General features: G+C 41.3%; 1 protein-coding gene across 3 annotated transcripts in view; it reads right to left on the bottom strand.

Moving 5' to 3' along the window:
• The window catches only part of dlc1 (DLC1 Rho GTPase activating protein), a 462,723-nt gene that overhangs the window by 48,292 nt on the left and 399,682 nt on the right, over window positions 1-14,749 (bottom strand). The window contains exon 1 of one of the 3 annotated variants that reach the window (XM_060824061.1): window positions 908-1,232. The exons of the other annotated variants lie outside the window; for them this stretch is intronic. Within the exon in view, the coding sequence (XP_060680044.1) occupies window positions 908-920 (13 nt within the window). The 5' untranslated portion in view covers window positions 921-1,232. Of the gene's footprint in view, window positions 1-907; window positions 1,233-14,749 lie in introns of those variants that run through there. 3 annotated transcript variants of the gene reach the window in all.

The raw sequence follows: 14,749 nt of genomic DNA, 5'->3' as shown, positions 1-14,749 counted from the left end.
CAGGAAAAACCTGAAGCCGTATTCCCCTTCAAGCAAATCAGCTCCGAAAACACCACAATACCCAAACCTTTATCCGCGGGGATCACAGGCTCTGCAATTTATATTTTTTAAAAAACAAACTTCTAAAAAAAATACCATTCCGTTATTTTGCAAAATTGGAATTAAGATTGTTGCGCGTTAGCTAAAACTGCAAATGCACTTTTTAAAAAAAAATTACTTCACTAAAAGCCGAAACTAAACATTAAATTCAACCCCACAGCCCCCTCCCCGAGAGAGTGGACGCCAGTCCCAGAGGAGAGAGAAGCCAGACGCAGAAATCAGCTCGGGAGCCTGGTGGGAGAGGCGCTCTCTCTCTCACACACACACACACACACTCCCTCTCTCCCTGCTGGGGACGAGGGGGACGTGCAACTCTGGCTCCCTCTTATCTTGACATCTTTCACCCTGAGGACTCAGTTCCAAACACCCATCCGAGCTCCCCCCCCCCCCCCCCAACTCAATCTCATCAATAACCTGAGCAAAGGCACAGAACCGAAAAAAAAACACACTCACGCCTGATCGCAAACAACATTTTAAACAAGTCACACTCAATCCCGTCCATATAATTCCTCCATTGCCCTTGGGGGACTTGAAGTGACCAGGAATCGCTGTGAAAATGTAACGCTGGAGGATCCCTTTTAAGAAATCGACGGAAAATTGACAATTAACGTTTTCATTATGCTCCCCCGCAATTTTCTCAACCGCCCCAACTACATTTTCTAACGACTGCAGTAAAGATCATCTACCGTGCAATCCCAGGGTAACAATGAAGATTTAGCTCACTGCAATTTCTCTGTCACTTCGCCATCTACTTTTCATTAAACAGTGGTGGACAACAAACAAAAAAAGGGAATCATTGCATGCTTACGTGTTAAAATCATCGTTTCCACTTTTCACATCAATGTACAGTTAGGGCGGCTTCAACTCGCTTGACTTTTCTCAATAACCGATCACAGGAAAGAAAACTGGGTGTGGAAAGTCCTTGAAAAGTTTAACGTTTCTTATTTTTTTTAGAGTCGGTCATAAACGTTTCCAATCATCACAAAATGATGCAGATCCATATTCCCAGAGTCCGGCACTGTGTGTATTGCGGAATGTCAGTGACCGCCCCCCGCTTGCAGCACTGGTTAAATAAATCTCTATGTAAATCTCACTACGTTTGCACTGAGTCTCCGAAGCTCTCACATCGCTTCTGAGCAGCAGCGAACGCAGCACTCAATCTCAGCAGAATAGCCACTCCTCTCCAGTGCCGCCATCACCTCCACTCCCCCAACACTGTTACCCCCACTCTCTCTCTTCCAGCCCCCCCCCCCCCCACACACACAATGCAACCCCAGCTAGTGAGCAATCCTCCAAAACCACAGTCAGCACCAATCAGTTTAGTGACTGAGTCGTGTTGACATTATCACACCAACAACGGCAAATATTATAATCCTCTATGTAAAATGCCACATTCAACATCGTTTATCACATCTCTGTACTCTGAGAACTAGTTTTTTTTGCTGACTTCAGCAAAATACCTTTAACCTCTTCTCATTCTTTCATGGGATGGGGCATTACTGGCAAGGTCAACATTTATTACCCATTCCTAATTGCCCTTGACAATTTCGCTTTGATGCTTGCTTTACCTGATGACTATGCACAATACTCATTTTCACCCTTGTACTGAGGGACTGCCACACTGTGAGGGGTTCCATCTTTCAGATGAGGTGATAAATTAGACTGAATCATGATTTGGAGGTGTGAGTGTTGGACTGGGGTGTACAAAGTTAAAAATCACACAACACCACGTTATAGTCCAACAGAATTAATTGGAAGAGCAGTGCTCCGAAAGCTAGTGCTTCCAATTAAACCTGTTGGATTATAACCTGGTATTGTGTGATTTTTAACTTTAGACTGAGTCAGTTTGATCAGATAAAGAGAAGGGATACAAAGCATCTATTTGATGGGGAGCATCAAATACTGTAGATCCCACCTCCTTGGAGGTTTCCCTCAATTAGGAAACCTCACAAAATAATTTGGTTTTTAGTCTTGTTTAACATGGGATTTAGATTGTGGTGTTATTTCCTAAAATTCAATAGCAACCATGCATTTCAAAGGTTATCGCCTTGCCCTATAAAGATAGCAGAGACACTAGAGGAAAAGAGCATGATGGTGGAAGAAGGTGTAGAAAAGAAGTTTAATGAGGTTATTCAACAGACCCCATAAAATACAGCAAACAAGGGGGAGTGTGTTGGGTGGTGGTAAGAAAAATCTGAAGAAGGTGTTTCACCAAGTGGCAGGAGGTAACACCTGAGGGTTATGAGTCGCCCAATGGCACAGAACAATTAATGGCCCTTCCTGATGATGGGCTCTTGCCCGAAATGTCGATTCTCCTGCTCCTCGCAAACTGCCTGACCTGCTGTGATTTTTGAGCACCATACTCTCAACTCTGATCACCAGCATCTGCAGTCCCTACTTATTCCTAGTGGCCTTATGAAGGCTGGCAAAATAAAATAACTGTTGTCCCTTGTCTTTCAGGGTCAACATGAACACCATTCACAATGTACCAGAGTATTTAGAGTATTAGAAGATGGTATTAGTAATAACATTAGCAACTTTGCTGATGATACTAAGCTGGGTGGCAGGGTGAAATGTGAGGAGGATGTTAGGAGATTACAGGGTGACCTGGACAGGTTAGGTGAGTAGTCAGATGCATGGCAGATGCAGTTTAATGTGGATAAATGTATGGTTATCCACTTTGGTGGCAAGAACAGAAAGGCAGATTACTACCTAAATGGAATCAATTTAGGTAAAGGGGCAGTACAAAAAGATCTGGGTGTTCTTGAACACCAGTCAATGAAGGTAAGCATGCAGGTACAGCAGGTAGTGAAGAAGGCTAAAAGCATGCTGGCCTTCATAATAAGAGGGATTGAGTATAGATGCAAAGAGGTTCTTCTGCAGCTGTACAGGGCCCTGGTGAGACTACACCTGGAGTATTGTGTGCAGTTCTGGTCTCCAAATTTGAGGAAAGACATTCTGGCTATTTAGGGAGTGCAACGTAGGTTCACTAGGTCAATTCCTGGAATGGCAGGACTACGTTACGCTGAAAGACTGGAGTGACTGGGCTTATACACCCTTGAGTTTAGAAGACTGAGAGGGGATCGGATTGAGACATATAGGATTATTAAAGGATTGGACACTCTGGAGGCAGGAAACATGTTTCCGCTGATGGGTGAGTGCCAAACCAGAGGACACAGCTTAAAAATATGGGGTAGACCATTTAGAACAGAGATGAGGAGAAACTTCTTCACCCAGAGAGTGGTGGCTGTGTGGAATGCTCTGCCCCAGAGGGCAGTGGAGGCCCAGTCTCTGGATTCATTTAAGAAAGAGTTGGATAGAGCTCTCAAGGATAGTGGACTCAAGGGTTATGAAGATAAGGCAGGAACAGGATACTGGTTAAGGATGATCAGCCATGATCATATTGAATGGTGGTGCAGGCTCGAAGGGCAGAATGGCCTACTCCTGCACCTATTGTCTATTTAACAATGGATGAATTTTTTTTTGAAATTTTTCATGCCTCCAGCCTCAGGAACCCACCTGCCATGGCTAATTGGGCAGAGTCCAAGGTATCTTCTTTATTTCACCATTTTCAGGCTGACTGTAAGGTGGGCAAGACCTACATTTGATTTATTTTATATAAATGTTCATGGGATGTAGGCATCATTGACTAGACCAGCATTAATTACTCATACCAAAGTGTTCGGAGCGTAGTTAAGTGTCAACCACATTACTGTGGGTCTGAAGTCACATGTCGGCCAGGTAAGGTTGGCGGATTTCCCTCCCTAGAAGATATCTGAGAATCAAATGGATTTTTACAACAATCAACATGGTTGCCATTAGGCAAGTTTTTAATTCCAAAATCTCATTAAATTCAAATTTCACCTCTCCCATGGCAGGATTTGAATCCACTTTTCCCAGAACATTAGCCTAGGGTTGCAAATAACAAGTCCAGTGAAATCATAACTAATCATCACTTACTATAATGGAAGAATGTTGCCAAAGTTGGTAAGATTATACCCACAATTTCTATTGCTATGTCGACAAACACAGCAGCCAATTTGTACACAGCAATGTCAATTTGTTGAGGCAAAGCACAATGGTGAACATCAGATGCTGTGTTCATTATACCAGTTTCCATAACGAACACCATAGGAGATCTACTTTTGTCATCTGTTTTCTTTAGAAGGAGCCAAGAACATTGGTAATGAATAGAAACATTCAGTCCATCGGCCTCTGGAAAGAGCAAAGGCAGGATGATGTTTGTAAGTGAAAAGTAATCATATCTGGCTCAGTGCAGATGTATGGAAGAGAGTGTTACCACTATTCTCACTGAAAAACGATCCATAAAAGCCTTCTTTATTTTATTCTCTTAGCAATGTTCATCCACTTGAGATGGTGCTCTCAGCACAGTGCTACTTGGTTAATAATCCACAAAAGTTTATTTAAGTATATCCCAGGTTGTGTCAAAAACCTTAGAAGAAAAAAATGCAAGGACAGCACTTTGGGATATAAAGTACATAAACTGTAAGTACAATAAGTATATGACCATCAAGCACAGCTTTTGTAACATCTTAAGGTAAAAGTATTAACATTTTGCAAATTATATTTCATTAAATGGTATAATTTTTATCGGTTACAATCAGACTTCATAAATTGTGGTATAGTTCTGAAATACAAATGCACTAGTCAGATGCAGGGATGGGTCATTTAGTCCCACAAACCTGTTCTATTATTGATAAGCTAATGACTGATCTCATATGGCCTCAACTACATTTTAACCAATCCCAATAGCCTTCTTTGATGATCCAGAATTTAACAGCTTTAAAAATATCAGATGATCACTGCTCCATGGGGATGAGACTGATTGAGATTCACGGGAAGAGAAAATAATTCCTCATTTTCTTGAATGAGAAGTGTGACTCCAAGAAGGGAAGACATCCACCCTGTCAGTTCCTCTCACAATCTTGTATGTTTCAAGGAGATTTTCATTTATCTAGACTCCAGTGGAGACAGATGCACCCTGCTCAACTTTTCCTCACAAGCCATCCCTTTCATCCGAGTCAAGTGAACCTTCTCTGAACTCTAATCATACGAGAGAACAAGACTGTTGATAATACCCTAGGTCTGATCCCATTAATGCCATGTACAATTGTAGTAATACATTACTACTTTTATACTTCATTCATATGACATTTAATCTGAACGAATTGGACTAAAGCACCCTAAAATCTAAAACTACCTGATTTGTTCATTAAGTAATTATCATCTGATAAGTCCACTTAATTGGTGAGGAATTTAATTATATTGGAGGCAGTCACTTGATTGATTCCAGAGATGAAGGGTTTGTCTTATGAAGAGAGATTAAACAGTTTAGGTATATACTCTGTGGACTTTAGATGAATGAGATGAGATCTAATTGAGATGTATAAGGTATATAAAGGGGCTTGACAAAGTTGATAGAAAGGATATTTCCTCATCTGGGCCAACATAGAATGAGAGAGCACAGTTTTAATATTTAAAACAAAGATGAGGAGAAATCACTTCCCTGAAAAGGTTGTGAGTCTGTGGACTACCGCACGGAGTAGTAGATACTGGGATGTTGAGTAAATTTAAGAAGGACATATTTTAATTAGTGATGGTTGAAGGGAGAGTGGGCAGAAAAGTGGAGTTCAGGATGAGATGAGATCAGCCATGATCATATCAAATGGTGAAGCAGTCATGGGGGACTGAATTGCTCTTGCTTCTTATGTCCTTATGTTGCAGCTTACTGATAATACACTTTAACACCAAACAGAGATTATATTCAATTTGAAAGTGCATGTCTGGAAATAAATTTGAAATCAAACATTTGTACTTTGAGTACCCCAAACTCAGTTTTCTCACTATGGCTAAGCAGCATTGAATTGACAACCTGATATTAAAGTTTTCATTTCTCACAGAAAACACAGGAGTCTTGAATTTGCTGTTTATGTCAACATTATGCCAATCTCCTGATCTTCAACCTCAGTCCTCTTGAAGATCAATATATAGGAACCTTTATACTTTATTCTAAGTGGATTAAATAACTTTACATTGCCTGAAAACTGCTGCATTTTCTACATTATAACAATGATTACACTTCAAAAGGCACTTCATTAAATGCTTTTTGATGTCCTAAGGTTGCAAAAGATACTATATCAAGGGCAATTGAGGCGACTTCAGTAAAGCCTTTGATAAAGTTCCATATGGTAGGCTGTTGGAGAAAAGGCAGAGGCATGGAATTGAGGGTGATTTAGCAGTTTGGATTAAAAACTATCTTTCTGTAAGAAGGCAGCGAGTGGTGGTTGCTGGAAAATATTCAGCCTGGAGTCCAGTTACTAGTGGAGTAGGAGAAAGTGAGGACTGCAGATGCTGGAGATCAGAGCTGAAAATGTGTTGCTGGAAAAGCGCAGCAGGTCAGGCAGCATCCAAGGAGCAGGAGAATCGACGTTTCGATTCCTGAAGAAGGGCTCATGCCCGAAACGTCGATTCTCCTGCTCCTTGGATGCTGCCTGACCTGCTGTGCTTTACTAGTGGAGTAGTACAAGGATCTTTTTTGGGACCACTGTTGTTTGTCATTTTAATAAATGACTTAGACACAGGAATAGGTGGATGGGTTAGTAAGTTTGCAGATGACACGAAAGTTGGTGGAGTAGTGGACAGTATGGAAGAATGTTGTAGGTTGCTGACGGACTTGGATAAACTGCAAAATTGGGCTGAGAAATGGCAAATGGAGTTCAATGCAGATAAATGTGAGGTGATTCACTTTGGGAGGAATAACAGGAAGGCAGAATACTGGGTCAATGGTAAGATTCTTGGGAGTGTGGACGTGCAGAGGGATCTTGGAGCCCAAGTACATAGATCCCTGAAAGTTGCCATCCAGGTTGATAATGCTGTTAAGAAGGCATACGGTGTGTTAAGTTTTGTTGGTAGAGGGATTAAGTTCTGCAGCTGTAATGTCATGCTGCAACTGTACAAAATGGCAGTGTGGTCACATTAGGAATATTGTTCTGGTCGCCCCATGACAGGAAGGATGTGGTAGCATTGGAAATGATGTGGAGGAGATTTACCAGGATGTTGCCTGGTCAGGAGTGAAGGCTGAGAGACTTGGGTCTGTTCTCTTGGAGAGAAGAAGGCTAAGAGGGGATTTGATAGGGACATACAAGATGATCAGAGGATTAGATAGGGTAGGCAGTGAAAGTCTTTTTCCTAGGATGATGATGTTAGCTCGTACAAGGGAGAATAGCTACAAATTGAGGGGTGATAGATTTAAGACAGATGTCAGAGGCAGGTTCTTTACTCAGAGAGTGGTAAGGGCATGGAATGCCCTACCTGCCAATGTAGTTAACTCAGCCACATTAGGGAGATTTAAACAATCCTTGGATAAGCACATGGATGATGATGGGATAGTGTAGGAGGATGGGCTTAGATTAGTTCACAGGCTGGCACAACATTGAGGGCCGAAGAGCCTGTTCTGTGCAGTATTGTTCTATATTCTATGTTCAATCTTTCTTCCAATGTTACATATTTCCAAATGGGTCCCTTGAAAACTGACGAGCCTGACATTTTGCTGCTGTTTCCCACAATTATTTGAGTTTGAGGCCCATTGTAGGACAAACATGACCCTTGCCATGCATTGAAAACATTCTGACCATTAGAGATCTCAAAATGGGTTTATATTAATTTGTGTGCCAATGAGTATGTCCAATAGAACGACGACAGCTTGTGAATTGTGGATGACATGTAGCTTTATCTCACACAGCTAAAGAATAAATAAGACTAAAACCATCAGATTTTGTTAGATAAATGGCTAAAATAATTTAGCACTTTCTGTTCACCAAGTGGTGCCTAGTAAAAGCACTGCACTCTGTTATTTGAATCTCAAACTCATTGCCCCTTCCCTCTGTTGCTGATATCATCATGGAGATTTCCCTTTCTAATGTATTTTTTTTTGCATGCTGTAATGTCATGGTGCTGTATATTGTGTATACACTGTGGCTTATTTATCACTGCTACACTTACTGTGCTCTCCTTTGCTATCAATTCACAGAAAGACTGACAATCAAAAGTAAATAAGGGATCATGGCAACCTCAAACTGCAAGGTTGGTCTATAATCTTAAAGGCTCTTTCAAAACTACAAGAGGTTTCTGGGAGGCAGTGGACAAAAAGCAGACACCAAGCAGTGAAACACAGGGAAAAAGTGGGATGGGAGGTGTTAAAACATAATCAAAGAGAAGAATTTGAAGGATGCTTTTGAAGACTGAGATGAAGATAACTAACTAAATGTTTTGGGGGCAAGGGTTCCAGACAGTGGAGATTACACTCCCTAAGGGAGTGACCACTAATAGAGAATCTGAGGGAGTGAGATACAAGGGATACAATGTTTCAGCCATACCGGAGCTTTTAGCAAGACAGGAACTTAATTGGGTGGGAGGGAAAAAATTTCAGTTTTCTGACAGTGGTTTAAAACTTCGTTTTTATGTTCAGGCAGGTCGGCTTTCCCAGTGTTCATTGTCAGGAACATGTTTTGCGTTAATTAGCATGTCATGAATATGCATTAAACCCTCAATTCTCTGGTTATATTATTATGGGGCATTCTTGTTTGTCATAAATGGGGAACGTGTGTTCAAAACCAACTACATGTCTGAGGCATGTGCCTATTGATGTGATGTTACTTAGCTCCTGCACAACCAAGACACTTCTTTGCATAAACATTAACAGTGTTAATATTGAAGTCTGACGGAGACAGTGGACCTGTTCAAGTGAGGCAGGCACACTAGTTGATCCCAGAAAACCTGACCTGGCCAAGCAAGTCGGGCTCAACTCAAAACAGATTCACTCAAAATGCCATCTTTTGTTTTTGTATTTGGCCCAAGCAAACATGGTGAGCTATTAGATGTACATGTACTCCTACTTATGAAGAAAGGTTAACACTATATACGTTGCTAGCTGTAGTAGTTCTTTTTGTGTTTTTATTGTGAATGCTGCCAGAAGTGTAAGAGGTAGCACTAGGCCATGCCACATTGATGTCTGCACATCAGGAATCTGCTGGAGGTGCCTGGTGTGACAGTTCTCCACAGTTGCAAAGCATACCCTCTGAGGGACTGTTGTGGTTCAGTGACAGATTCTCCAACTCTGGACCAGCAGACCCGTTTACAAATCACTTTTACTTCAGAGATGTGTAACAACACCTTTGAACAGGTTGCTTAGATAATATCTGCAATCCTGAATCCCACTCATAGGATCATGAAGCATTGGGTAGACAGCGGTATATATGTCTGGGCAGAAGACAGCAGATCATTCATCCTTGGACTCTATTTGCATGGCTCGTTGCTCAGAAAGGCTGCCAACCTCATCAAAGACCCATTGCACCCTAATAATACTCTCCTACAACCTCTTCCATCAGGCAGAAGCTGGAACACACACACCAGCAGGTTCAGGAACAGCTTCTTCCCGGTCATTACTAGACTGATGAATGGACTCTCTAACTTCAAATAATGCGAATCTTGCTAATGCTCACCTCTCCCAGCACACGCCCTGTGTGACCTAATCTGTATGCCGCCGTATAAGTTTTTTTCATCACTCTATGATCTGTGTGTCCTTGCTTACTATGATCTGCTTGTACTGCTCATAGACAAAGTTTTTCACAGTACTTAGCTACACGTGACAATAGATCAATCAAATAAAATCAAATTATCCTTTTGCGGCACAGGAGTGAGGTTCTTTTGAGTTGCACAGGAGAGCTGACCTCTGCACCCATCTCTGTCCACGCCCCCTCATCACTCTGGATGGTCTCCTATTGCTTTCTGAAAATGTGTTGCTGGAAAAGCACAGCAGGTCAGGCAGCATCCAAGGAGCTGGAGAGTCAACGTTCCGGGCATGAGCCCTTCTTCAGGAATGAGCCCTTCCTGAAGAAGGGCTCATGCCCGAAACGTCGACTCTCCGCTCGTTGGATGCTGCCTGACCTGCTGCGCTTTTCCGGCAACACATTTTCAGCTCTGATCTCCAGCATCTGCAGTCCTCACTTTCTCCTTTTGCTCTCTCTCTTGAAGAGCCTTCAGGAAAATCTCTAAGTATTCCAGTGTAGTGCTGTACCTGGTGACAGACATCTCCAGGAGTGAGAGGGGGTAATGAGCAGAGGTTGAATGATGCTTCAGAGTTGCAGAGAGGGCTGGGCTGTTAGATTGCTTTGGCTGTTGGAGCTTGGAATGCCCCAGTGAGCGTCATAATATATTGCCTATAAGATACCCATGCATGCAAATACAATGAGCTGAGAAGAAATTGATTACGTGAGAAACTCAGGAAGCTCCGAATGGAAGTTCTTCTTGCTTTTGTCTCAGCCTCCACAATAAGGAATAGGCTGGTGTCACAGCAGCTGAGGTTGTGCACTGGGACAGCTATCCAGAGCAGATCACTGAAGGGGGGTGGTTTTACAAGGGCAGAAAAAAGTTCAAATGTGAGTACTAAAAGTAGAAACAAAAATTAAAGATGAACAAACATCAATACATCTAATTCAGAATTTGACATTTTGCCGTCTTTCAATAAATATTAAAATGAATATTGGGTTTTAAACTTCTGGGGAACTGGACATCTTCTTGGATATCTTGGACCCCGTCTTATGTCAGAGTCCATTGTCCTTACCCAGCCCCTAATTTGCAGCCATTGGGAATTGGAATAGAAGTACAACATTCCCAGGTTCATCCAAATTTTCTGCCACTGCATGGTCTTCTGCCATTGATTGTAAGATTTTCTTTTTGGCTTCTATTGCCTCGGGCATTGACACTGACCTAATCCTGACCCTATTCAGCAATATCACTGTATCATAAATCACAACATGAGACAGCATATGCTGGACAGATGTGAATCCCAGATACCTGTTACAACAATAGCAGCAAGAAAAAATATTTCACATCGTGGATTTTCTTTTCATTTTACTATTGATTAATGAAGCCTTTGATAGATATAGTTGGAGGTGCAATGATAAGGATCCAAAATACTTCAGTGAGCTGCACAGTGGCAGGCATTGGAGGCAGGGTACAATACTGAAATAGATTTAAAGTTTTCATTTTATTCTAAATTAAATATTGCTGACAGGATTAAACAACAATTGGGTGAATCTTAGAAATTGAGGGGATGGGTAAGCAAATTGCCAGGGTTAAGTACAGATCCCACTCCCACACCTATGTTATAATCTGAGTTAACATGTTCCAATAATCTCTAAAAAATGCATCCCTTACTCTTGTAAATAGTCATTTTGCAAATCTCAGAATGAGTGCAAAATGACTCCAAGCAATGTTGAAAGAAAAATTGTTTTAACTTCTTTCCCACAAATAAGTACTTTGTTATCTATCATGTAAGACCAATCTTTGCTGTCAAGTGAATACATGATGTGCGCTTGATCCAGTTATATGATCCCTGGAACTTCTCAATATACTTTCTATGATGGTCTTGTAATAGGAGGTTTAGTATTTAACGTGAAATGGCACTAACCCAGGGCTGCTAATCTCACACACATGAACAAAGTGAGCGGCAAAGGCTGAACAATCAATTCCCACAGCTTGTCAGCTCTCTTCACAGCGCCAGATACTGACTGGAATACTCTTACCTGAACTGAATTTCCTGAGGTTGTCCACAGTTACTTGTCTACAGATTATCTTCAATATTTTTCTATGAAGCATTATCTCTCTCTGTTAGAGCTGATAAATTCACCTCCTTTACCCTGCTGCCAGAATTCTAGACATAGTTTTGTATGGCCAAAGGTTGTTTTGTTGGGATAAGGTCATTAGCTTTAACAGTGCAAGTGCAGGGTGCACAAATATAGAGCCAAGTGTGTGGTGCTGGAAAAGCACAGCAGGTCAGGTAGCATCTGAGGAGCAGGAAAATCGATGTTTTGGACAAAAGCCCTTCATCAGGAAGGGCTTTTGCCCGAAATGTCGATTCCCCTGACCTGCTGTGCTTTTCCAGCACCACACTGTTAGCTCTAACCTCCAGCATCTGCAGTCCTCACTTTTGCCAGCACAAATATAGACACTACTTCTTCCTGATTCAAACTAAACAGGCGACTTAAACTTCAGTCAGCTATTGAATTGGTTTAAATGCTTATCCAAGAGCTCAGGTCAGATCTTGGTCTAACTTAACCACCGCCAGGTCAGTAATAGGATCCTTTTCATTGGTCTATAGCTGGCTAATCTCGGGACAGGACTAAAACCAATATGGATCCCTGTTCTGGAAAGTGGCCACGATTTGCCTATTGGAGTCATTTTTACAGCATTACATTCCCAATGGGGGGCAGCTACCTGTACTGAGCAAAAGATTCAAACTTGCAGTTCGCTCTGTATGACTTTCCAACCATTTCAAGTCATGGTTGGAAAATCATGTTTAGTTGGTACTGAAATTTCTGACGTGCCTTTAGGGGTGATATGACTGCAGGCTGTTACAGCGAGTAGAACATCAGAAGATTACCTCTCATGTGAGAATTCGATCAGCTTTAATAATGATGCCCCTTATTGCCAGGTAGCCTCACTAAGTAGGCTGATGGATTGTTATTGACTGGATTGGGCAGGATACAAGGGACAATACGTTTCTTTAGGAGAGACAGATCTACAAAAAAATGTAAAGTCTGACACTTGTGTGTTGTAACTCAGGGCTGATGATTAGTTCAACTGCTCCATCCTAATACATTTCCTGATTTGAACTGACAATCTGACAATTTTTTTCTCTGATGTAAAGGCAGACTCAATTATTATAGCTGTTTTTTCATTTGAATCTACAATTATGTCTGGATCGGCCCTGAGTAGAAATCTTGTCCATCAGCGCTATAGATGATATTACACAGATGCTATGACTGCCGTCCTTATGCATCATGTTAATATTCCCAAAACAGCAGCAGGAAGACATGAGATTCTCAACAGGCTCAGTTTAAAGAGGCTTTTGTGAGCTAGATTCCTTCAGGAACTTGAGATCCATCTAAAGACTGATAAAGAAAGTCCAACTTGTCAGCTGCACAGAGCAGGGTCACAGCTGGTTTACGGTTGCTCTGGCCTGCGGGGGTCACAGCAAGGGCCTGTTTTAATCAGCCATTCAAATCTGCTGCCTTCAACTCTGCTTCAAAAAAATAAACGCTCACCGTGCTTAGGCACCATTAGGACATCATGACATTTTAATTGATATTTATCATGCATGTTTACATATATGGCAATAACTAAATATTTGACTTTAAGAGAGCATTATTTCCATTACAACTTTGTTAGAAATATTTTTGCAACTGGTTAGTTTCTTTTAGTAAAAGGACAGTTTGTGTCATGAAGTTTGAGAGTGTGAAGGAGTCTGACACTGGTATGCTTCTTATTTATAAAGCTTTGAAGAAGTTCTGAAAATGTGTTTCCATCGGTTCACTAGAGAACTCTAAGATTTCGCCAAACATCAGTTGGAATAAGATTTGCACATCCAACAGTTTTATAAGTGAGCATAAATGTCTTATTAAAATCAATTTGTGCCTAATCTGCTCTTGTGGTCAACTGTGTTCGGCTGAAACTAGGAATGTTGAAAATAGCTGACATCTGTTAAAAAGGCGTTTAATTGAAATCATGATGCAAAGTTTTAAGACACTCTTTCAAACATACAGGTTTGTGGGATGGTTGCTGAGAGTCACTTCCATATATATATGTGAATATGGATAAATTCTACTTATAAGGTCTGTGCTACCTAAAGGGTGACAAACTGCTTAAAAGAGGGCTGTGCGACTCTGAGCTCTTTCTATCACTGTGAAAAATCAGATAAGAAGCATGCAGAAGCCATCCTCATTCTCTATGATGAAGAAACTGTAGCCTGAGGCTATGACCTTCATAGTGATAAACATGTGTTCATTAAAGCTGCTGTGGCATTTCAGAAAGCATTAGGCATTGAGAATGCGCTGGAACTGAAAATAATAGATATTTTCAGACCTGGAACACTGAAACTAAGTATATTTTTCTAGATATTGATTTTCAGGGAGTAAATCCCAGAAGTGTTCCCTCTACAATTGTTTAGTACACTCACTCCCAGGTTAATTCCTATGAAAAGAAAGTGCACACTGGGATTCAGTATAGGAGCAGGACCAGTTGGAAATAAGTAAGGCATAAATCATTTTATTTTTCTTCTGTCCATCCCCCCCGATGTTAAATTAGTTCCAGACACATACTGCAAATTTAGTTCTACCTTCAATAAAGGCCGTTTCCTGTGGTGAGACAGGGCAGCTCCAGCCACCTGAGCTGACTGACCAAAAGCTATTAGACTACTATTATTATACCTCAAGGGATGTGAGTGTTGACAGGAAATCATGCACTGGCCAGTTGAGAAAGTATGCAAATAACGAAAGCCGCAGCATTGCTCTCAGTGGATTATCCCACATCAGCACAATAAAACGTGTGACTTCGAGGCAATTTGTTTGGTTCAAGAACGACGGGTGGGGGATGGAGAATTTGTCCTCAACAAACAAGTCAACATTTGTGTTCAACAATAAAGGACAAGTATTCATCTCAATTTATAGCACAACCTGCCCTTTAGAGTCACATCTATACCAGCTCTGACAATAAAGTTTTTGACAAACCCATTTCAGCTCATTTGTAAACATGCAGCTCACTATCATGGATCAGACTGAATATACCACTG

Source organism: Hemiscyllium ocellatum, chromosome 1, assembly GCF_020745735.1.
Source record: "Hemiscyllium ocellatum isolate sHemOce1 chromosome 1, sHemOce1.pat.X.cur, whole genome shotgun sequence".
NCBI lineage: Eukaryota > Metazoa > Chordata > Chondrichthyes > Orectolobiformes > Hemiscylliidae > Hemiscyllium > Hemiscyllium ocellatum.
Note: the sequence above shows the minus strand (reverse complement) of the source record. Positions and strands in the feature narration are given on the sequence as shown.